This window comes from Corythoichthys intestinalis, chromosome 15, assembly GCF_030265065.1.
Source record: "Corythoichthys intestinalis isolate RoL2023-P3 chromosome 15, ASM3026506v1, whole genome shotgun sequence".
In the NCBI taxonomy this organism is placed as follows: Eukaryota; Metazoa; Chordata; class Actinopteri; order Syngnathiformes; family Syngnathidae; genus Corythoichthys; species Corythoichthys intestinalis.
Genome location: NC_080409.1, coordinates 32,394,044 through 32,419,911, shown reverse-complemented (window position 1 = coordinate 32,419,911; position 25,868 = coordinate 32,394,044). Strand labels below are relative to the sequence as shown.

At 36.8% G+C, this 25,868-nt stretch overlaps 1 protein-coding gene across 1 annotated transcript; it reads right to left on the bottom strand.

Annotated features, from left to right (window-relative positions):
• Nucleotides 1-148: 148 nt before the first annotated feature.
• Nucleotides 149-23,684, bottom strand: oip5 (opa interacting protein 5). Its single transcript, XM_057858952.1, has 6 exons — nucleotides 23,444-23,684; nucleotides 23,304-23,370; nucleotides 20,442-20,564; nucleotides 20,289-20,370; nucleotides 8,942-9,015; nucleotides 149-713 (listed from the first exon to the last, which is right to left on the bottom strand). Exons 1-6 carry the CDS (start codon nucleotides 23,604-23,606, stop codon nucleotides 536-538), a joined length of 687 nt encoding a protein of 228 aa, XP_057714935.1. The 5' UTR covers nucleotides 23,607-23,684; the 3' UTR covers nucleotides 149-535.
• Between the last annotated feature and the right edge of the window lie 2,184 nt (nucleotides 23,685-25,868).

The following is a 25,868-nucleotide window of genomic DNA, read 5'->3' as shown; positions in this document are numbered from 1 at the left end:
GGATGTGGCAAAATATCAAAATGGCGATATATCGTGATACTTTGTATCCCAAAAGGTTATTGATATGCTCCTGTCAAGAATCGAAATATCGTTTTAAAAAGGTGTAAATGCTTTAAAAAAAAATTTTTTTTTAAAAGGAACCATCAAGTTGCTACCATATTCTTCCACTTGTTCCACTAGTCTCAGTTAACCCTAAGGCCAGGGCCGTTCCTGACCAATTTGGTGCCCTAGGCAACACATTTGTTGGCGGCCCTCCCCCCCTCCATTTTCACCACATATATTTAAACACTCACACTGAAAAAGCACGTTATCTCTTTGTAATTTATTATATAAAATAAGACAACGAACAAGTGCAGAAATTAAAAGAAAAATGCTCTAATAACTATTCAAAAGCACCAATCAAAAACACTTCAAAAACATAAATTAATTACAATTGTTATTACAATATGATTAACACCCACCAACACAAACCTTTATAAAGACACACAGAACACTTTAAAATGCAACTTTTTTTTCACTTGACCTATAACCTTACTCACCTTGTCTTCACTGATGCAAAAGCATCTATTGCACTTTCATATGACAGTTGTTTTGGAAGTTGCACTTCTTTCCTGGACTTGGTGGGCTTGAGCTTGGTGCTGATGTGGATAAGTTCGCTGTAAAAGATGGCCCAGGATGTACAGAGGTAGAAGGAAAATATTTCAGAAGAGCATCTACAAAGAGAAGAAAGTGGAATGTTACATTATATTAGTCAAATAGCTGCTGATTGTGAAACCAGCATGACATAACCATAATAGCGCCTAAATTCTTGCAGCCTACTGTACCTGTCTCTTGGATCCGGTCACTATCTTTGATGGGCGTAGTTGAAGGAAAATAAATTCTTGAAGCACTGCAACTACACAGGACTATCCAGTAATAATGAATTAAATAATATATGATAGCAAAAAATAAATAAATAAATTCAATATTTTTTTTACATCAGGCTACATTTCTCACCACCAATTTGAACCTAATTAATTGATAGGGTAAATGATCAATGCAAAAATAAATCTGTATTGACGTACCAACTTTCACACTGTAAATTTATAAAGTTTTAATATGATGATTTTTCTTAAATCTATTCAAATAATTTTCTTCATCTTGTTTTGAGTGTTAAAGAGTAGTTAACAGATTAATGGGTCAGATTATTCAATTTACTATAGGTAAATATTACCATTTATTCGTATTAAGCCCATACATCTAAAGGTTGGTCATTTTTCACCAAAATCAAGGGGGAAAATGCTTTCAAATAATGTTTTGAACAATATCACTTCTTAAATTAAGAACATTCCTGACGAAAAAAGCTTTTTTTTTTTTTTTTTTTTTTTTCTCAAATTAAGTGTGTTACAAAATAGCTATCTTAAAATAATGTTATTTCAAGAAATCTGAGTAAAATTTACTTGAAGCACTGGCAGATAATTTCACTTATTTCTAGTAGATTGAAAACAAGGAAATTTAAGTAGTCATCAGCCAATCAAACGTGCGTTTGAGGGGGAAAAAATGGTGTCAGTGTAAATCTGAACATAATGAAAGTAATTCACTTATTAATGGTATGGTCAATTCTATCCTTAAAAAAAATATGTGAAGACAATCTAAATGACCTCAATAACTGAACTCATTATACAATGCAAATAAGGTTGCTTAAAAGTTGGTAGGGACAATTTGAGCATCCTGAAAAGTTCCTAGTGTTATGTCCCTTCGACTGGTCTTCAATGGTGAGTCATATGCATAAACATGATAATGATGTCTAATAACAGGATGGATGCACTGGTGAAGACAATGGAGGAACTTCGGCCACAGTGTTCCAGGATAACCACATCCTCCCTCATTTGGCATGAAGAAGTATCATCTCCCATGAAGGACCTACTGTGAGCTGTCCAGAATTTGGACAGGTAAAGATGTGGAACAACATCAACTTCCACTTATTCAAGGACAAAAAAAAAACCTTCCTATAACGTATTCATTTGTTAAATATCCATGACGCACACTGCTTTATTGTAATTAAGCCGTCGCAAAGATGTAATTAACTAGATGTTGATTGTAGTTCAACGAACTACACAGCTCACTATACAAAGTTAAGAACTCCAGTGGGCTAACTCCGTCTATGTAATTTTTGGCATATATTCCCTAAAAATACTAGGTGTTGTCGCACTTTTGAATTTTTTGTCACTGTTATTGATCATTTTTTAATTTGTTTTCAATAGAATTGACAGCTGTTTGGATTTAGACCAAACTTTTCAATTGTTCTCCTGCCAAAATGACAGTGATGTGGATTTGGCCCACTTGTTCTCAGAAGCTCACCACATTCTCCACCCATGTCGTGAACTCCACCACTCTGTGAGTCACTGACAAGTAGATTGGGCGAACTTCCTCTATGTCAGTTTTAATTCACGAGTAGGTATGAATAGACAAAGATACAAATGAATACTGGTCTAAGTCCGCGATTTGAAAATACTGATAGCACATCTAAGACACAAGATACTGTAGAAAGTGTGTGATTTTTTTTTTGCTACCTCAGAGCCATTACACAATTTTATTTTCAAATTTGATTGTAAATTAAGTAAAAATTTTCCACGTAAGGCCAAAAAAAAATGTGAAGGCATGAAACCAAACAATCATTTTCTCCCTTTTAGTTTAAAACATAAACAGTGGAATAAATGAGAAAAATGTACACAAATTTAGACACATTTTTATTGATTGATTTGGTATAATGTGTATTAAACAGTTAGTGTAATCCATATTTTATCTTTATTATGCTAGTTTTTGTCTTAATAATTTGAGTACTTTAAATGCAAATAAAAAGGTGTATTCTAAAATGGTTTTAATACGTTTAATCAATTCTATGTCATCAAAAATATTCAAAATGAAGAGCACATTTTGAGGATTTATTTGGTCCGTCATACCAAATTATGTAAGTATAATCATTAGAACTAAACTTTGTGAGTAAAATTTTAAATGCTGACTGCAATAGACGTTTAATCCATTTCAGCTGTTCAAATAGATATGACGTCTACCGCTGTCACTGGCAGGTAATGAGTTATTTGTAGTTTATTGCTTTTATTAAACCAACTTTTCTCAGTGTTTAAAAAAAAAAAACGTGGAATTTTGTACTTCATTTCCACGCCTTGTATCATAAAGAAGCGACTTTGATTGAACGGGCATTGTGCAATATTGCATCCAAACATGTCACCTTGTTGACCGATGCTGTGTATTATATAATATTAAAAAAAAAAAAATTAAGAACAACAAAGCAAGTGACACGTTGTTTGAAAAAGCAACAAAATCACCAACGTCTTCCATTCAAGATTTGTATAGTCTCATCATCCTCTTATGCATTTAGATACTCATACTTAACTTCATATGTAATGCATGATGCCTGCTTTAATACAATACTTAGATGAATAATCTCCCCTAAAAAATATGTGATTGAACAATGATATGATTGCACTCCATGAACAAATATCAGTGAATAATCTCATGGATAGGGTTGATATGCTTTGAATGGATTTTGCAGCCCTTTCGTGACATTGTGGTGTACATACAAGATGTGGAATCCAGAAAATTGTACAGGATTATTTACAATTTAGCAGCAATAAGTGCATGACTTGAAAGTGTCAGATGGGGGCGTGGCTTGATGTTCAACTGCCTACTGCCACTTTATTTTTACATTTCATTATGTCAGTCAATTAACCCTCCTGTTTCATAGAGTATGTGTTATGGTAGTTAGTTAGTAACAGAAAAAAGTTTATATTGAAAACCTTTCACAGGGCACTCGTTTAACTCATTGGCTGCTAGACGGGAGACTGGGAGAAACTGGCATCAAATAATCACTGCCAAGCAGCCCCAGTTCAAATGGATTGGAGATCTACAACTGTCAATGGCAGCCAACAGCACTGAGTGAATTGGATATTATATATCCTCATAAATTCCTTTTAATATATATCCACTGTACTTGACTCTAAAGTGCAATTCCTAAAAATAATGACGCTTAATAGCCACTAGATGTCTACGTACCAGAAAACCATGAGTTTGATAAATCACCACATGACAAAAACATATGGTGAAAAAATAAAAATGGGCACTGCAAGGCATGCTGGGAATTCAAGCAACGACATATGCGCCACCATGATCTTAATTGGACCATATCAGGATAAGATGTTTATGCCATATCGCTCAGTACTAGCAGCCATTGAGTTAACCCTTTCATAGGGCAAGTGGCTATTTTTTATAATTCATAAAAACATTTTGCATTACAGTGGTACCTCTACTTATAAAATTACCGTAATTTTCGGACTATAAGCTGCCACTTTTTTTCCTTCATTTTGAATCCTGCGGCTTATAGTCCAGTGCGGCTTATTTGTTTTTTTATTTGGTTTAATAGGCAACACTTTATTTGACAGCGGTGTTATAATTTTGACATGAAACTATCATGGGCATTACTGAATAGAGGCGTGCCAAATTTCCGATTCTTAGATTATTCGCGATTCGGCCGTGGAAGATTCGAGAACGATTCACAAACATCCAAATTCCGATTATTGAATTATACCAGGTAAAACGGAAATAAAACAAAGTCAGCGCGGTCTTCAGGACGCGATGAGGAATGGACTGAGAGTAGATATCATGTTCAACTCATGCGGCTAGATAAAAAAAACAAAAAAACAATAATAATACCTGACTGTGGCCGTCAGCCGCTACAAACAGCGCCCAGTTGCTATTTGCTACAAACATACGGCAGCATACGGCTATGGTAGATATCACATATATATCTAGAACTAGATGTGAAATGACAGACGACGGCCGTGTTAAATCATATACCAAGAATTAGATGCGAAATGACCCGCGCGAGTAAACAGCCGCCATCTTAAAGCAGTAGACTTCTCTAGAAGGCTCTGTTGTAGCGAACCTAATTACTTTTTATCTAAAAAAAAAACAACAACAACAACTCCAAATTGACAAAATCTTGACTTAAATCTATCTTTAAATGATGAAACAGTTTTAAAACTTTCACGTCGAAAGTAGACAAAAGGGAAATTAGGGAATAACGGGAGCAATTTTAACAACTTTAACGGTTGATTCACAACATTAAATTAATGAAATTTAGTTTAAAGCTGCCGATACAGAATGGGGAGTATTTTATTTACTGTTTTTAACGGTTAACTTGATACTGAAATAGTAGTTTGTTTAGCCTGAGAGGATTTTTGAACAATTTTGGAACTAGTGTACAAAAAATTAAAAGGGGGGGGGGGGTTTGTGGTGCATCAATAATTGATTTATAATCGAATCGGAACCTCTGAATCGTAATCGAATCGTTAGGTGCCCAAATATTCCCACCTCGATTACTGAATGCTTATACAGATGTCATTAAGTGCCATCCGGCAAAGTATGTCACTAACTTCATTTATGTCCAGCTCGGATCTTTTTCATCCATTCAAAAGTGTGATATTTTGCCAGATAACACAAAATGACATTTGTTATACGCATTCATTAATACTCATCACAATATCATGTCATAATTATGATTGTCTAATGACAGTCTTATAGCGCCACTGTCAAATAAAGGGTTGCCAAATACCATAACTAGCAATTAATGAAACAACTGGAACAGTAACTGAAGAAATAATGATCACAGAACATGAATTTTGATTGTTATTTACATCTGTAGCGCTGCAATGCATGCTAGGAGGCATGACGGATAAAAACGGCGTTAACAGCAGGTTGAAGCAGAGGTTGACTGTCTCCCCCAAGGGAGCAGTGATGGCCAAATGAAGCTTCTTTAAGCAATGAAGCTTTGAAGACAATTGGTTCAAAGCATTACCGGTTAATATCTTTTGGTGTGAATATCCCATAATACAGTGAGGACAGCTGCGGCTTACAGTCCAGTGCGGCTTATCTACGAACAAATGCTGTTTTCGTGTCAAATTTGGTGGATGGTGCGCCTTATAGTGCGAAAATTACGGTAATTGGTTCTAGAAGTAGTTTCATAAACTGAAAATTCTATAAGTGGAAACGCGTTTTCCATGTAAATGCCCTAATACATTACCCCAAAAATTCTTTTTTTTTTTTTTTTTTTTGATGAGGCATAAAAATGCATCAAAACATGTTAGTTACAAATACATGTTAGTTAGATTATTATACAATAAATGTGAAATAAGAGTGTAATAGAGTAAAGAATAAAAGTTAATACACTCACGTAAAGCTGTCGGGACATGAGGGGTGAATGAAGAGGACACTGAGATACACACATGCGCATACAGTAGAGGTCCCTCTTAGCCAATTGAATTCCAGAAAAATGCGAGGTTATAGCCAACTGCAGAGCCACTATAATGTTATATTCAGTAAACTCTGGGAGCTGCGAGTCATAGCCCATACAGTATTTTTGCCTTTTGTATCCTGAAATTTCTTTTGTTACAACAGGCTAAACTTTCCCGTCGAGGCGTGTTGTAACCTGAAAATTCTGTATGTAGTGACGTTCGTAAATAGAGGTACCACTGTATATCCATAGGGGTTGGACAAAATCATGGAAAAACCTAACATTTTGGCATAGACTCCACCAGTTGACAAGACAGCTCCCGCAGAAATTGCGCCATGCCTTCGCGTAGGGGGCTGACCCAGGCAGAATGTTGAGTTGGCTTTCACTGTGATAAACCCAAAAACACGCTGCGTTCTAACACCGGATTTAGGTGGAAACGGGACGAAGGTTTTCCTGCATACAAGCAGGCAAGAGTAATTTGGTTGAGGATTCAAGGTAATTATTATATTAAATATCACCATGCATGCACTTTGGGCAAAAAAAAAAAAAAATCAATGGATAGAATTAGTGGAACTTTGGCTTGAAATACTTACGTAAAATGAAAGATGACTGCCCGTTTTTTGCTTTTAATCAAGAATCTAGACTGTTTTAAGTTCATATCTACAGAATTTCCGCGATTTAAGCACTTATTTAAATGAATTTTCAACTTAAAAAGCTTTGTTTCGTGACAGTCGCCATGTTGGATTACACAATACTGTAACTTTTGGTTGAAATATTTACTTAAAATGAACGATAACTGCCTGTTTTTTTGCTTTTAACTAAGAATCTAGACTGTTTTACGTTGATATCTATAGAAATTCCGTGATTTAAGCACTTATTTAAATTAATTTTCAACTTAAAAAGCTTTGTCGTGAAGACCGTCATGTTGGATTACACAATACTGTAACTTTCGCTTGAAATATTTACGTAAAATGAACGATAACTGCCTGTTTTTTGCTTTTAACCAAGAATCTAGACTGTTTTATGTTCATATCTATACAAATTCTGCGATCTATTTACAAGAATTTTCACCTTAAAAAGCTTTGTTTTGTGACGACCACCATGTTGTATTATGTATACACATGACGAGTTGCCATTTCTGGCAAAAACTTATATATGTTAAATACCGCCATTTATCCTGAAAATATAAGTGATTATTTCTGCATTGGTGATTTTTGTGCATCTAGTGTAAAATCGGAGAATTTTATAGCCATTTTAAGTTTTCTTATACTTACAGTATATAAAAAGAAAAAAATCAGGATTTTATGATGGAACGACTTTGAATTTTTTCATGCCACTGCTCATGGAGACTCATATATGCCTAAGGGAGGTGCCTGTTTTGGTTTTAGGTCACTAGTGGCTTTGGTTTTGAAAATATTTCAATTTTAAGTTTTTTTAAATAGGCCCCCTGTGGATCAGCCCCGTATCCCGTCAACTGATGGTGAAATCCATGCATTTTGGCATCATAATCATTGAACGTAATAGTTAAAGAATGGCATGAGGAACATTCTAATGAATTTGAGCATCTCGTGTGGCCGACACAATCCCCAGACCTCAACACTATTGAGCATTTATGGTCAGTTTTAGAGATTCAATTAAGACATCGATTTCCACCGGCATCCTCTTAGAGGGTGAAGGCGGACCTACACCATAATGAATTAGTTTTTGTTGATTTTTTTTAAGGTGTTTCCATTATTTTGTCCAACCCCTGTATTGGATATGTTGATGTCACATTTGGGTCATACAAGTGTGGCATATATGATCCAAAATGTCATGCCATGTCTAATGAACAGAAATATACTCTTTATGTTATGTTATACTCGTTTTGGCCCTGAATAACACTCTAAAGTTGATTTATTTTTTAAAAATTTTTATTCCCTCCCCCCCAATATTTTCTGGCAGCCTTTGGCAATGATAGACGTCCAATCCATTTTGACTGCCACTCAAAATGGAATGGACGTCTCGCACAGTCAATAAGTTAAATGACTGCCCTATCCAGGGTTAACATTCAAATGAATAACAGGAGGGTTTATTGTAATAATTTAGCAGGATATCCTTCCCTGTACAATACCTATAACATTTTTCTGGCTTAAAAAAAGTGCAAAAACGTTTCCCTATCAATCATGGGTTTCATTCTGACATGTTCATAGCAGTAGGTTACTAAAAACAAAGTGATGCATGATTTTTTCGCAGACATGATTGTAATGCATGCATGCAATAATCCACAATTTGTCACGAATGTGGAAAGGGGTGCAAGAGGTTTGTTGATATGGTAGCGAGCATGTTGTAGCTTTCTCAATGAAAAGTGACGATTTATTGTACAAAACTATGCACTCCAGAGCTAAGAGGAGGAAAACGGGCATGCTTATGATTATGATTCAATGGTTTTGTATGAATAACAAAAAAGAAATGTACTTCTTACACTCAGCAATAGTAATTATGATGATGATGATAATAAAATGCAGCATGGTGCCAATGACAACAATGTGTGTATGTGCATGAACTTGACCTATAAGCTTTTGCTGAACTGAACTTGAAGGACCATTTTATTGAGATAGGAAAACAACAACAGGCGATAATACATAAAGAATAATCAACAAACAGAAGTATTACTTGTTCGAGACGTTTATGCCTTCTGCCAGGCGACTTCTCATGGCATCGAAGTACACTTCAAATTTCTGCTTCACCTGCAGCACAGCATAAATGACGTTACTGAACGATACGTTTACATCATACAGGTTAAAATTACATTAATTTTACGTTTTATAGTCATGGACAAAATTATTGGAACCTCTGGAATTTTTCCAGAAAATACAGCATTTCTCACATAAATTAATGCAATTACAAATGTTTTCAGTATAAATTTGTTTATTTCTTGGATGTGCATTGAAAAACACAAAACAGCTGAGGAAAAAAGTACATTGAAAAACACAAAACAGCTGAGGAAAAAAGTATGTAAAATGTAAACACAATGTAAACCAGGGGTCGCGTTAACCGAATATTTTCCGTCGTTGACCGATTTTTTAAAACGGTGACGGAAAAAACTGAAGTCCGTCCGTCATTTTGACAGGTTGCAATTCACATCCCAGACCACAGGGTGACGAGTGGGCATATTAATTAGCTATTGTCTCTCTTGATGCATGACGTTGTTGGCCTTACTCGGAAAAATGTCAAGGCAACTGAGTGTCCGAAGTTTATTCAAAAAGCCCCAAAACGACAATGGTGTTGATAAAAGAGGTGAAAAAAGAGGGACTGCACAAGCGGGCACGCAATGGCGTACCGCACGCAGGCTATTTTTAGACCGTGAGGTCGCATCGTAAAGCGTAAGTAAAGCCGAAGTGGGACATTATAGACCCGCCCTCGCATACACCCAACGTAAAAAGTGCTACTTTTCTACGGTAATGAACATGCCGATCACGCATTGCTTTTTTGGAACTTGTAGAAACGACTCTAGACATTACGACACATGAAGGATGTTTTCTTCATACGTTTCCGGAAACCAAAAACTCGAGAGGAAAAAATGTGAAGACCGAATCAACTTGCGCGGACTTTAACACCAGCTCGGCGAATCCATTCACGTTTCATATGCAGTAAACATTATGTTGGGTTGGCATGGGCTTTCAGAGGACAAAGAGGTAAGCCATTTTTATATTTTTAACATTCTTTTAGCGTAACGTTGTGCTGTACTGCTTCTGTCTGACAATGAATGACCTGAAAAGAATTACCAATGGTATCTGACTGCCACTGTTACCGTTTCTGTTATATATATAAAAAAAACAACTTTAGTAAGGGGGAAGTGTAAATAAATTATAGAATTAAGATGTGTTATCAATGAAAAAATTAAAAGTGTTCGTCACTGAGTAGCATTTCCGATCGCTACACAAAGCTAACTAAATTACCCCCAAGAACGGTAAGAGACGTAGGACAACCAGAGGATATATAAGAAAGACAGGGCTGATGGTAAAGGATAGCTTGTTGAAGCAGGAGAATGTCATTGTCAGTCGCGTCGATAAAAAAGCTAAAGCTATGCTTAGGTCGGCTCTTTTTTTTCGTCTTTTTCAGCCTTCGACACTAAAGCCATCTCTTTAACTGAACATTTTTATGTTCTCCCACATCTTTGCCAGTGAATTTGGCACCAGGCACATCATTTTCGGAGAGAATTGGTAGGTTTAGCTCTGTAAACATCCCCTTCGTACACGATTTCCATTCAATTCCTATTAGGGACAAACGGTGGCTACCTACTGGGGCCACAGTCAGCTGTTTTTGTCACTGCGGAGAAAAAGTTACTTATTCATCTGCTTGATGTGTGATGGCACGGTGTGGATTCTCTGTTAAGCTTGTTCGGACAGAATATTAATTGAAAATGAATGAAAACTAAATACTATTGAAGATGTTGAAGCGGTATGCAATGTTAAGAGTCTTGTTAGCTGGAATTGCTGTGTCCAGCCGCTGTAGCTCTGCTGCTCTCTGTGAACTGTCTATTCAAGCCGGAACGCGCGCGGCTCTAACTGTGTCGTAGCCGGTAACGCGCTTGGCCAAATGGACACACAAGTACGGAAAGTGAATTATGCTAAACAAAGGGTCACCACAATGTCATTATTATCATTTTAAAAAATTAAGTGACAGGTAAAAATAGATTATGACCGGATTTTTATGACCCTGTCAGTCAAAATGACAGACAACGAAAAAGTCTAGCGCAACCTCTGATGCAAACGTAAACACAATTTTAGACAAAACAAAAAATAGACTGGACAAAATTGTTGGCACCCTCACCTCAATATGTGGTTGCACATCATTTGGAAGAAATAACAGAAAGCACTTGTTTCCTATAACCATCAACAAGTTTCGTGCACCTCTCAGATGGAATTTTGGAACGCCACTTTTGTTATGTACTTCCTTAACCCTTTAACACCTAAGCCTATTTTGGCCGAATTTGCATGCATTTGATGTTGCCTTTATATTTCAAAGAAAAAAATGTGTACAATGGCCAAGTTGGGTCCCTTTTTTCAGGACACCTTGAACTTCATGTCCAAACTGTTGTTTTCTTCACTGACCAATTATAATCCACATTTTGGACCCAAAAAGCCAAAAAAATCCCAAAATCTTTTTTCAAAATTTGTAATGTTGATGTCCCATTGACAACCAAACATGCTCGACCAACCGTTTTGAAGCTTGATAATATTTATTCAACTTGTTAGGATAAACATTCAATAGAAAAAAATAAGATTGAATAGTTTTATGTTTGACAATTCAACACAAAAAGCAGGTATGGTCATAGGCGTTTTTGGCTTTTACACATACTATGGTCAAAACAGGTTATATACAGTGCAAAATAGTGAGAAAAAAGATTATATATATCATCTAACACAAAAAGGGTTTGGAGGATATCTCTTTGTGAAGTTAGGTGTTGTACACATCACCTTATCAAAAGTATATACGTACATGCAATCAAGCTTCCCGAACACACATCTACATACAATTGAAAAGATTATAGTGAAGAAAAAATATAACATTGAAAAAAAGTATTTTCAAAAATATTGGCAAGTAGTTCAATTCAATTTTTTTCAGGCATGCGACCCAATAAAGTTTTTTTTTTTTTTTTTTTGCGCACTCAATAAAGCTGCTTCTTGAACAGGTCACAGAGCTTCGTCACACACGTCACACAGCCTACTCTTTCGCCGTTTGCGCGCTGCTGTCACTTCTACTCGCCGAGACGGCGACTCATCCAAAGAAAACAACGACAAACACGGCTCATCTTCTTCCTTGAGTTAATGAAATAATGCATTTGCTTGCGCTAAATGTAGTTTTAGATTCATTCTGCACGTTTCAAAGTCGCTCGCTCAAACCAACCGGCCATTGCTTGCTTGGCATGCCTCCCTTTCATTAGTTGGCACCTCGCTCGGAAATTTATTAAAAATGATCACATTCGGTTCGTCCTTCTTGACATCACAACGGCTGTTGGGATATGTGGTCTTTTGTGCTGCTTTCGGTTTTGAAAAAGGACAAGAAATGATGGAAATATGGAGATAGATACATGGTCCATGCAGCGTTTTAATGCCTGTTTATTAGTGCAATAAAAATATAAAATTCAAATGACATTATCTCCCGTTTTTCTTGGTCGATTGACTTCAAATAAAAACTGGTGTGGACATCAACTTCTGCACTTTCAAATGAGACCAACCAGCGGCACGTGAGTTACGTAATTACAGCGTGACGAAGCTTCAAAGACGATATGCGTAAACGCGTCGCTGCCGACACATTCGGTGTTAAAGGGTTAAGCTAAGTACATGTAAGGCAGAGATTTTTTTTTTTTTTAATTTAAGGCAGAGACTTGAATGGAACAACACTTCTTTATTCAGTGTGCTTCTCAGCATATATGTCACCGAAACATCACAGTGATTCCTTTTATACTGTAATACCATACCCACAGGAAATGCATACTATGGCAACAGCAGTGTGACATAAATATGTCACATCTCTACTCTTCTTTTGCGAACTGTTCCTGGTCTCTCAAATTTGAAGGGTGCCTTCTTGCAACAGCAATTTTGAGATCTCTCCATAGTGTTCAATATGATTTAGATCCGGACTCATCAATGGCGACCTTAGATTTCTCCAGCGCTTTGTCCCCAACCATTTCTTGGTGCTATTTGAGGTATGTTTTGGGTCATTGTCCTGTTGGAACACCCATGACCTCTGACGCAGACCAGGTTTTCTGACACTACACCCTACATTCCGGCTCAAAATATTTTGATAGTCTCCATATTTCATGACTCCTTGCACACTGTCAAGTCACCCAGTGCCAGAGGTAGCAAAACAACCCCAAAACATCATTGGACCTCTACCATGTTTGACTATAGGCACTGTGTTCTTTTCTTTGTAGGCCTCATTCTTTTTTCTGGCACTGGTATCCAACCATTTCTTGGTGCTATTTGAGGTATGTTTTGGGTCACTCTTGGAACACCCATGATCAATGGCGCAGACCCATTTGTCCGGCCAAAAACATTTTGATAGTCTCCATATTTCATGACTCCTTGCACACTGTCAAGCAGTTTTGTTAATAACAGCGTTAGAATATAACGGCGTTACTAACGACGTTATATTCTTCAGTAGTGAGTAATCTAATGAATTACTTTTCTCATCTTGGCAACGCCTTTACCGAGGCGGGAAAGGTTTGCGTTACTATGCGTTGCGATGTTGGTTGATTGACGCGAGAAAAGTCTGAAAAAGACTTGACTCACGGAGACGAGAGAGCAGAGCAGGAGTGAGGAGGAGGCAAGGGAGTGTGACGCCGTTGCAAACGCGATGCTACTATGCTAGGTGGCTCCAATAATACCTGACTGTAGCCGATAGTGTACAAACTACGCCCACATGATGCTTCGGTAGATATCACATATATACAGAACTACATGCAAATGACAGACACGGCGGCATTAGCAACAAGTATAATAAAGAACTAGATGCGTTAGTAAACAGCCGCCATCTTAAAGCAGTAGACTTTTCAAGAAGGCTCTGTTGTAGAGAACCTTCCTAGCGAACCTAAGTAACTTTTGATCTAAAATACTCCTAAATCGGCAAAACTTAACTTAAATCTATCTTTAAATGATGAAACAGTTTTAAAACTTACACATGTCGAAAATAGACAGAAGGGAACTAATGTAATAACGGGAGCAATTTTAACAACTTTAACTGTTGATTCCCAACATTAAATGACTTCCACACATAGCAAAGGTTACTATCTAGTAATCGCAATATCCGCAATACCCCTGTGTCTAGTTAAGTTTAGGGTAAAGAATTGGGCTAGGCCAATTGTCCTAAAAACCCTTTAAACTTCACATTGTGTGACCCGTTTTATTTTTTTGAGAAAAAAAATATGAAAATTATCACCAGTTACCTTGCCAGGTAACTAATTACTCTTACATTGAGAGTTACAGACTACTACTAACGCAGTTACTTCTTGGGAGAAGTAATTTTTAACTGTAATAATTACTTTTTTAAAGTAAGATTAACAACACTGCTGTCAAGGCACCCAGTACCAGAAAAAAGAATGAGGCCCACAAAGAAGAGAACACATTGCCTATAGTCAAACATGGTGGAGGTCCAATGATGTTTTGGGGTAGTTTTCTTGCCTCTGGGTGCCTTGACAGTAGGGCTGGGCGATATGGCCTTAAACATGTATCACGATAAATTGAGCAGATTTATCTCGATAACAATAAATGATGATAAATTCGCCCAAGCGGACTGTTATATAATTTGAAAATCTGAATCAATGCATGAAATACAGATTAACTATTTCTTGTTGATTTATTTACCAGCATTCAATTTGATATACTGTTTTTAACCCTATAACACCGAACGTGTCGGCAGCGACGCGTTTATGCATATCGTCTTTGAAGCTTCGTCACGCTGTAATTACATCTCCCACGTGCTGCTGGTTGGTCTTGTTTGAAAGTGCGGAAGTTGATGTCCACACCAGTTTTTATTTGAAGTCAATCGGCCAAGAAAAACGGGAGATAATGTCATTTGAGTTTTATAGTTTTATTGCACTCATAAATATGCATTAAAACGCTGCATGGACCATGTATCCATCTCCATATTTCCATCATTCCTTGTCCTTTTTCAAAACCGAAAGCAGCACAAAAGATTACTTATCCCAAGAGTCGTTGTGATGTCAGGAAGGACGAACCGAATGTGATCATTTTTTATAAATTTCCGAGCGAGGCGCCAACTATTGAAAGGGAGACATGCTAAGCAAGCAGCGACCGGTGTTGTGCCGAAAAATGCACACCACCAGTTGGTTTGAGAGAGCGACTTTGAAACGTGCAGAATGAATCTAAAACTACATTTAGCACAAGCTAATGCATTATTTCATGAAATCAAGGAAGAAGATGAGTCGCATTTGTCGTTGTTTTCCTCTGATGAATCAGCGTCTCGGCGAGTAGAAGTGACAGCAGAGCGCAAACGGCGAAAGAGTAGGCTGTGTGACGTTGTGTGTGACGCAGCTCCGTGACCTGTTCAAGAAGCTTTATTGAGTGCGCAAAAAAAAACCCAACACTTTATTGGGTCGCATGCCTGAAAATTTTGAATTGAACTACTTGTCAATATTTTTAAAAATACTTTTTTTCAATGTTATATATATTTTTTCTTCACTATAATCTTTTCAATTTTTATGTAGATGTGTGTTCGAGAAGCTTGATTGCATGTACGTATATACTTTTGATAAGATGACACCTAACTTCACAGATATTTTCCAAACCCTTTTTGTGTTAGATGATATATATAAATTTTTTTCTCACTATTTTGCACACTATATAACCTGTTTTGACCATAGTATGTATAAAGGCGAAAAACGCCTATGACCATACCTGCTGTTTGTGTTGAATTGTCAAACATAAAACTATTCAATCTTATTTTTTTCTATTGAATGTTTATCCTAACAAGTTGAATAAATATTATCAAGCTTCAAAACGGTTGGTTGAGCATGTTTGGTTGTCAATTTGACGTCAACATTACACATTTTGAAAAAAGATTTTGGGATTTTTTTGTCTTTTTGGGTCCAAAATGTGGATTATAATTGGTCAGTGGAGAAAACAACAGTTTAGACATGAAGTTCAAGGTGTCCTGAAAAAAGGGACCCAATTTGGCCAGGCCATTGTAAACAATTTTTTCTCTGAGCTATAAAGGCACCTCAAATGCATGCGAATTCGGCCAAAATAGGCTTAGGTGTTAAAGGGTTAACAATTGTACATGAAGTCTCAACATTAAGTTTATAAAAATGTATTGTAAGCAATAAGAATTGAAGTATGAACATTTATAACAGCGTATGACTTGAACAATGTACATTGTCAAAATCAATATGCCTGTGCAAACATGTAATTGTAACACAAATGACTTGCAGCTTGAACAGTACACTTCAAAAAGACATCTTATTGTTAATGGCTGCTGTGACATAATTATTAAATACAAGTGTTTACTTTATGGTTTAAGGTTTTTTTTCCCCCCAGTGCATTTTTTAAGGTTAGAGCCGCTATCCGACTCCATAACGTTCATTTGTAGCGTTAGCCGCTAGCTAGCGTTAGCCTGGCTACCAGTAGAAAGCACTGAAAGCACCATCTCCGGAAATCGTGAGAACAAAGGAGGACAGCGAGTGAAAGCCCGTCTGGATGCCACCAAGAGTCTACTAAATGTCGGTTGAAAGTTTGGTGAACCTCCCTTAAGCCACACTCCATCACGTTTTGCTTGTAGCGTTAGCTGCTAGCGTTAGCCTAGTCCAGGCTTTTGTTTGATTGGCTTCCTGATGACCACGTGACTCCCTACGTAAGCACATTCACTGCTTTCTTAAAGGGGAATGAACATAGACGAAGAACACAGAATCAAAGCGGGATGAAAAGACTATTTTCTTGTTTTATTAATTTACCGAATTTACCGACATGGTCAAAATTACGCCGGTCATCGTTAAGAATTTCGGTGACGGTAAATTTTCGGTTTACCGCCCTGCTCTACTTGACAGTCTGCAAGACGTCATGAAATATGGAGACAAAATGTTTTGGGCCGCAATGTAGGATGTAGTGTCAGAAAATTGGGTCTGTGTCAGAGGTCATGGGTCATCCAACGGAACAATGACCCAAAACATACCTCAAATAGCACCAAGAAATGGTTGGAGACAAAACGCTGTAGAGTTCTGAGGTGGCCATCGATGTGTCCGGATCGAAATTCCATTGAACACCTATGGAGAAATCTCAAAATTGCTAATCTAAGAAGGCACCCTTCAAATCTGAGAGACCTAAAACAGTTTGCAAAAGAAGAGTGGTCCAAAATTCCATCTGAGAGTTGCATGAAACGTGTTGATGGTTATAGGAAGCAATTGCTTTCTGTCATTTCTTCCAAATGATGTGCAACCAAATATTCAGGTAAGGGTGCCAACAATTTTGTCCAGCCTATTTTTTGAGGTTTGTCTAAAATTGTGTCAATTTTGACTTTTTTCCCCTCAGCTGTTTTGTGTTTTTACAATGCAAATCCAAGAAATAAACACATTTATACTGAAAACGTTTGTAATTGCGTTAATGTCCGGGAGAAACTGTATTTTCTGGAAAAATTCCAGGGGTGCCAATAATTACGTCCATGACTGTAGCTGTTTCTGTATTTTTCTAACTAATTAACTGTTTGGCTGCCATTGACATCAATGGATTTGCAATCCATTTTGACTAGGAGGGCTGGCAGTATTAAAATGGATTGGACATCCATCACCGTCAATGGCGACCAATGAGTTAAATAACTAGCTACCAGTCTAAATTTACATTTGGAACGATAAAATTAGGGATGTCCTGATCTGATCACGTGATTGGAAATTGGGCTGATCGCGCCATTTTTCAGAGGGTCGGAATCAGGTGAAAAGGATGGAGTTTTTAATTTCAAGAATACATTTGTTTTTCAGCTTCATGCTCGTACAGCGCCACTGCCTCTCATCCGCCCTCCTGCTAAGCAGTGCGGCCAAACTGTCCAGCTTGCGTTTGGTACTTCAAGTTAACAACGACTGAGTGTAGCTTTGATCTGGCCAGAGAAACTTGGCAGTTCTCGGATCATAGAAACAAATCTGTCAATCATTGTTAAACTTGCATAAGTGTGCTGTCGGCGGCAACTCATTGTGTAAGTGAGAGGCTGTTCTCTGCAGCGTGAGCGGACTCACTCAATGAAGCATTTAAGACAAGCATTTTTCTATGTTATTCTTGTTTAACAATAATTCGCATTATGACAGCGGCACGGTGGGACAGTAACATGTTTGGGACTTTTGTTTGAAAAAGTTTTTTTCCAGTATCGGATCAGGACTTTGTATTGGCAGATTCTAAGAATCGGGTGACTCGGGTGCAAAAATATGCGATCGGCACATCCCTAGGTGAAATGTCAGTCAAGTAATTTTATATATACAGTAGTCGGACTTTAAAAAAAGTATAGAAACTTTTTAACTTGCTTGTGCCTTTTTCCACCAGTGGAAACATAAAAAATGCTCAGAGGTAAAAACAAACTCTGAGTCTTTACGCACAAGCTAAGCTACTTGTTAGCTCTTGCCGTTATATAAGTGTGCCACTCAATAGCAACCTTAACCGTGACTTTGTGAAGGTATCAAATACTTATTCGTAACAAAATTATGTGAATCGTATGGTAGTTTTATTCACCCAATGCGTACAGGTGCCATGTCGCACTACAGCTAGAAAGTGGCCATGGACATCATAGAAGTAATTCACTAAGCTTAAAATTATATTTCTTTTGGAGGAATCTCACAATATAAAAATGAGCCTCCAGACCCTGGAGAGAATGCTGAAGAAAAACATATGGTGGAGAAAAACAATCCACTGGTGGAAATGGGCTTCTTGTTTTTTGTGAAAAAAATGTTTTTTTGTGTGTTTTTAAGTGACAGGAATGAGCTTCTGTATGTTTCTCCATTGTGGTTTATGGTGTGTATTTTTCAAATGTGTTCAGATTTTTTTTTTTTTAATAATTGCTAAAAAGGGAAAAATAGAAAACTAGAGGAGCACTCTGAAAGAGCAGACATAAGCAGCCACAGTAAGAGTTGGCACTCCAAGTCCAAAACACATTAGCGAAAAATTCATTTTCTGACCTGTGACATAAGACCTCATTAACCCAAAATTTAAAGACCTCATCAGTTTCATATTAAAAACATAACCTTCAAGTTTGATAACCCATGACTGAATAGATTATCTTGAAATTCCTTTTCTGACTTCTGACCTTTGACCTCATGACTTTAAAATTTAATCACCTCTTCCATTTCATATCACTAACATGAACTGCAAGTTCGATAGTCATCCCTTTATTTGTTCATGAGTTATCGCGAAATTCCTTGACTGACCTTTGACCTCATAACCCAAAATGAAATCACCTCTTCCATTTCATATTACAAACATATCCAGCAAATAATTGATTTTATTAAACAAAAATATGCATTCATTATGAATTAAAAAATAAAAAATAAAAAAAAGATTTTAGTTGAAGGGTCACACGAAACATTAATTTGAAAAAAAAATTGAATGAAAAACATAAATGACAAGGAAAATAAAAATTAAAAAATTTGACATCTGTTAAATACTTTTATGTTCTTTTGAATCTTTTGTAAATTAAAACAATTAACAATGTACTAGGGCTGTCAAAGTTTTCGCGTTAACGGGCGGTAATTAATTTTTAAAATTAATCACGTTAAAATATTTGACGCAATTAACGCACATGCCCCGCTCAAACAGATTAAAATGACAGCAAAGTGCAATATCCACTTGTTACTTGTGGTTTTTGTAGTTTTGTCGCCCTCTGCTGGCGCTTGGGTGCGACTAATTTTATGGGCTTCAGCACCCATGAGCATTGTATATTGACATCAGCAATGGCGGGCTACTAGTATATTTTTTTGATTGAAAATTTTACAAATTTTATTAAAATGAAAACATCAAGAGGGGTTTTAATATAAAATTTCTATAACTTGTACTAACATTTATTTTTTAAGAACTACAAGTCTTTCTATCAATGGATTGCTTTAACAGAATGTTAATAATGTTAATGCCATCTTGTTGATTTAGTTACAATAAACAAATACAGTACTTATGTACCGTATGTTGAATGTATGTATCCATCTTGTCTTTCCATTCCAACAATAATTTACAGAAAAATATGGCATGTTTTATAGATGGTTTGAATTGCGATTAATTACGATTAATTAATTTTTAAGCTGTAATTAACTCGATTAAAAATTTTAATCGTTTGACAGCCCTACAATGTACTAATACATTTGTTTTTATTAAATTGCTTCTTGTCATTTTAAAATAAAAAAAACAATGTACATATTTACTTTTTTCATTATTCTTTTGGTAGTCAATTTAATATAAATTCCTCATTTGCCAGTGACTGTCAGTTTTTCAAAAATTCCAACATGTGCTTGGGTACAGTCTCTTTGATGTTTTACCTCATTGATGTTTTCTATGAGAGACTCAAACTCAAAGGACACGGTGGACGCCTTCACCATGGAGCAGCTGTCCACCATGTAACTGAAAGAGGAAGCCACCATCTTAGCTGCCGCGTACTTGCGTCAATGTGACAGTTCGGGGTGGCTACTGACCACATGACGTGGGCCTTGTGGAGCAGAAAGAGTGACCGGACTGCTCCCAGATGAGGCGGCGCTGCTTGAAGCACTTTGCCCAGTGCTTGGCCGCACTTGCCGCATGTCAGGTAACTGAAGATACTGAAAGATGGTTTTAAAATATTTTTTTAATAATAAGCAACGACTCAGTACCTATTTGTAATTTACGAAGGAGTATTATGCCAAACGAAATAGAGAAAAATAGGACTACAAGAACTAAGTCAAAATATTATGAGATAATTATCGTAGTACAGTGATCCCTCGCTACTTCGCGCTTCAAACTTGGGCCCTGAGTCCACCGCGAATTTTTTTTTTTTTTTCCCCCCCCCAATTAAAAAAAAATAATACAGATGAGCTGTCCCTATCCAATCACACCCTCCTGCTGCTTTTCTTGGTCAGGCACTGGAGTTGCTTGTTAAAGTTATTAACGATTGACAGACGTTAATCTTGCCGGAAATGCTTGGAAGCAGAAACTTCAAAGCGCTGCATGTGTCAATCATTGCTTAGCTTGTTAAACACTTGCTGTGGCAACTCTAAGTGAACAGCTTAAGTGGATTTGAGTGGACTTAATGAAGCATTTAATAAAGACAAGCATTTTTCTACGTTATTCTTCTTTAAAAATAATTCTCTGGGACGGTAACACTTATCATAATTATTACATTTGAAGTGATTAAAAACCATTTATTAAAATATAAATAGGCAAAAAAGTTAGTTTTTTTTTATTTGGGAAAAAAGTGAAAAAAACGTCTTATATGTATCTCTTTCCAATGCTAAATCTGAATAAATACATTGAATACACACTTTTTTCTCTCAAAAAAAAAGTGATACTTCAATTAAAAAATTCAATTAAAAAAATAAAAATAAAAAAAATATATATATATATATATATATATGCTTTTTTTTTTTTTTTTTCAAAAAAATATGTCTATTTTTAGGGAAGGGCAATTTTATTTTTGCACGTTTTTTTTTTTTTTCTTTGATTGAATTTTTTTTTTTTTTTTAAATTGAAGCAACTTTTTCTGGGATTGAATGATTGACACAAATGTCCTACCCACAATATGGCCCAAACACAAAAAGGATTGCTTCAATCAAAGAAAACTTCAATGAAAAATTAGGGGTTCAAATGCAAATTTCTGAGTCTCAAATATTTTTTCACATTCCAAAACTTTTTCTATGACTGAATTTTTTTTTAAAAATTTTTGATTGAAGTGATTTTTTTTGTTTGTTTTGTTTTGAAGCAACTTATTTTTTGATTAAATAAAGACACAAATGTCCTAGCCAAAATGTGTCCCAAATGCAAAACTACATTACTTCAATCCAAAAAGTTGTTTCAATCCCCCCCCAAAAATCCGACTTCAATAAAAAAATTTCAAATGAATTTTTTTTGTTTCAAATTTATTTTTGCATTCAAACACAATTTTTTTATTGAAATTATATACAGTATTTTGATTGAAGTGACTTTTTTATTGAAGAACCTTTTTTTTTTTTTTTTTAATAATAAAGACAAATGTACCTCCATAACGCACCCCCTTTGCCCACCTTTTTTCCTCGTACTAATACTATGATGTAGATCTTGTAATATTACTTTTTCCCCCTCGTACTAATGCTACAAATTTAATCTTGTAATATTAATACTAAGTTTAAGCCTTTCAGGGACATTACAGTGGATATCTATTCAAAAGTTATCTTAACTCATTCACTGCCAGCTCAGCACACACTCACAACGTGTGTTGTGGGACATTACAGTGGATATCTATTCAAAAGTGATCTTAACTCATTCACTGCCAGCTCAGATCACACTCACAACGTGTGTTGTGGTAGTTAGCAAAAGAGGAAGTCGGACATCCGGGCATTTAATGACGTCACCAGCCACAACAAAGCGTCACCATATTGACAATGGGGCAAAAGACGAGTCACAAGCAGTTGCTCTGTCGTGCATTGTAATACAAACGCGTTTAACTTTCATTTTATTTGCGGTCTTTTTTCCGTCGGAATGACTAAAAGTTGCTGTGTTGCGGGTTGTCACACAAGGAAGAGTTCAGAGCCGCATTTGAAGTTCTTCATCCTTCCATGTGAGAGGAAAAGGAGAAACAAATGGCTGAGAGCAATTAATCGAGGAACAGTAAAAGAAGACTGTTACGTGGACTATTTTCGCCAGTGGGAACCTAAATCCAAGCACATTTACGTTTGCAGCCGACATTTTATTACTGGTGAGTAAACTTAAATTTTTGCCCCAATTAGCTGCTAGGCTTCAATAGACTATGCAGTGGTTATTATTACCGTAACCGGCAACTCGCAAAGCGTTATTTTTCTTTTGCCGTGAACTGCTCTGATTAGTCAATCGGTAAATATACCGATATACCGATAATCACTTCGTATATACTACCAATTTTCTCAGTTCCACACTGTACATATTCCACATAAATGATAATGGTCAACTTACTGGGTGACTTTATGAGGTAGTTGTAGATGTTTCCAAACTCCACTGCAGGCCATTCCTTTGTTTATCCTGCTATCAGCTGCTACTTTGTATCGACAGCTTTTTAAGCCAATAAACGCTAATTTTAAATTGCATCGTCTCCTCGCGTCTGTCGGCAGTGACTCGTGATAATAGTAAGCCACGTTTAAGACGTTTTTAGGAAAAAAAGACGCAAAACACACCTGAAATATCTGAATTTCAGACGTTTGTCTATGGAATGTTTAGCTGTGCGTTCCCCCTTCACAAAATGGCGACACGTTGCTAAGCGAGGTGACGTCATCGTGACATCACGCCGACTTCCTCCCATCGAACTCGTCGTTTTACATCAAAAATGTGTTGTTTTAGTCATTCAATTTGCTCACCAGTTAGTCAATTGTCCTTTATGTCCCAACTCTATGTCACTAGTCACTAGAACGTCATCGGTGACTTCTAGAGAGAAGAAAAATGTTTTTTACAAATGGCAAGCATGATGCATTTAGGTACACACTTATCACTCACTCACTGAGGCACATGATAGATTCCAAGCATGGGAGCTCCCCGCACACGGACAGAGTGTCTCCAAGCACCGTGTTGCATTGGAAGCAGTGCAGGGTCGCTAAATGCCCGGGTTCCAATTGTACCGTAGCGCGATCGCGTTTAATAAGGGCGCGCTTTTTAAACTCCATTTTGTGCGTGTGTGTGGACAAACGCACAATTTCTGAGTTGTGTTTGTGTTGTAGCTTGTAATGTCCCTAGTATAGGGGGCGGGCCGAAGCTCACTAGAGAGGCTTTCATTAGTGAAATGATTGTTCTGGGTGTAGGGAGGATGTGATATTTTAATATGAACCACGTATATTTAATAGTTTACACATTAGCATTAGCATTTCTGTTTGTTTGTTTGTTTGGAGCTGTTTTTCGGTCATCTTTTTTTGTGAAAACGAATGTTTTGATGGTGAAACGAAACAGGCACTGCTGTAACGGGGTCCTTGATGTACAACCAATCAAAACTCGTAACACTGTCAAGTGGCTTAATGTCCTCCAATTGTATTCTACCATGCTCCAAACAAAGAAGCAAATATTGCCTCGGTGTATTGACAACATTAGACTGTTTATTTCGTATAAATTCATTCATATTGAAAATGAACATTTACTGAACTTTACAGCATTGTTAAAATGTGATAGGAGTTTGAGTCATCGGCAGTTTAAAATGACATTGAATTGAAGTTGACAGAGGCTAATTGATATTTCAGACTATTTATGTTGGCTTCCACCCTGCAGATCTCTCAGGGTGCAGACAATTAAAAAACCGTATGGCATTTGCCAAGGCCCACAGCCTGTCAAAAGGATGGACGCTGGAAAAGTGGCAAAAGGTGCATTTTTCAGATGAATCTTCCATTGAATTACACCACAGTCGCCGCAAATATTGCAGGGGACCTACTGGAGCCCGCATGGATCCGAGATTCACTCAGAAAACAGTGAAGTTTGGTGGTGTTCTGGGGTTACATCCAGAATGGGGGTGTGCGAGAGATCTGCAAGGTGGAAGGCAACATAAATAGTTTGAAATATCAACAAATCTTAGCTGCCTCTTACATTCCTAACCATAAAAAGGGAGAAATTCTGCAGCAGGATGGTGCTCCGTCACATACTTCAATCTCTACCTCAAAGTTCCTCAAGGCAAAGAAGATCAAGATCCTCCAGGACTGGCCAGCCCAGTCACCAGACATGAACATCATTGAGCATGTCTGGGGTAGGATGAAAGAGGAAGCATGGAAGATGAAACCCAAGAATGTTGAAGAACTGGAGGCATGCAAGACTGCTTTCTTTGATGTTCCTGATGACTTCATCAATAAACTGTATGAGTCCTTGCCGAAGCCCATGGAAGTCATACAAAATATTAAATTTAGGTTCGCTACAAAAGAGCCTTCTAGAGAAGTCTACTGTTTTAAAATGGCGGGTGTTTACTAACGCCGGCAAGTCTGTCATTTCACATCTCTGTTCAATAATACATGTTCTAACACCGCTGTCGTCTGTAATTTTGCATCTAGTTCTACATATATAGGATATCTACTGTAGACGTATGTTTGTAGCAACGAGCAACTGGGCGTTGTTTCATTCAGGTATGATTGTTTTTTATCTAGCGGCATGAGTTGAACATGAAATTTACTAGAGATGCCGATCGATCGGGTTCGATTACGTCATTTTCAAAGTATCGGAATGGGCAAAAAAATATCAGACATGCCTTTTTTTAATATATATTTTTTTTAATTAAATCGTTTTCTAATTGTATTTAATGTTACAGACATAATATGTTACACTCATCCAGAGTCTTTAGTTTAGGCTTATGGTAGGGTTATCAAATTTATCCCGTTAACGGCGGTAATTTAAAAAAAAAATTATCACCTTAAAATATTTAACGCAGTTAACGCATGCTCTGCACAACCCACTCACTCATTGTCGCGTTCAATCTGCAATGGCGCCGTATTACCTATATATAGAGCTAAAAGGCAGCGTAAAATGAGTAGAGTGAATTTTGGAAGCCTTTTGGAGTCTTTTTTTAATTGGCTAAAGCCTTACAATCCCTCTCCCTACGATTAGAAATATCGTGGGATGCAATGAGGGGAAGAAAGGTAGTAATTGATCTTTGTCTTGACACCCTACATTATTTCCCAACGCAGAGAAGATATATCAATTGGTACCACTGCGCACAGTCATGGTTGCACTTCCCATCATGCATTTGGGCAGAAGTTAAATGGCTACAGTATCATTTACTGAAAGCTCAACAAATACACTAGATGGCAATATTCAGTCACAATATACAAAGTCACAGTTATCCTTTAAGAATTACAAGTCTTTCTATCCGTGGATCCCTCTCACAAAAAGAATGTTAATAATGTAAATGCCATCTTGAGGATTTATTGTCATAATAAACAAATACAGAACTTATGTAC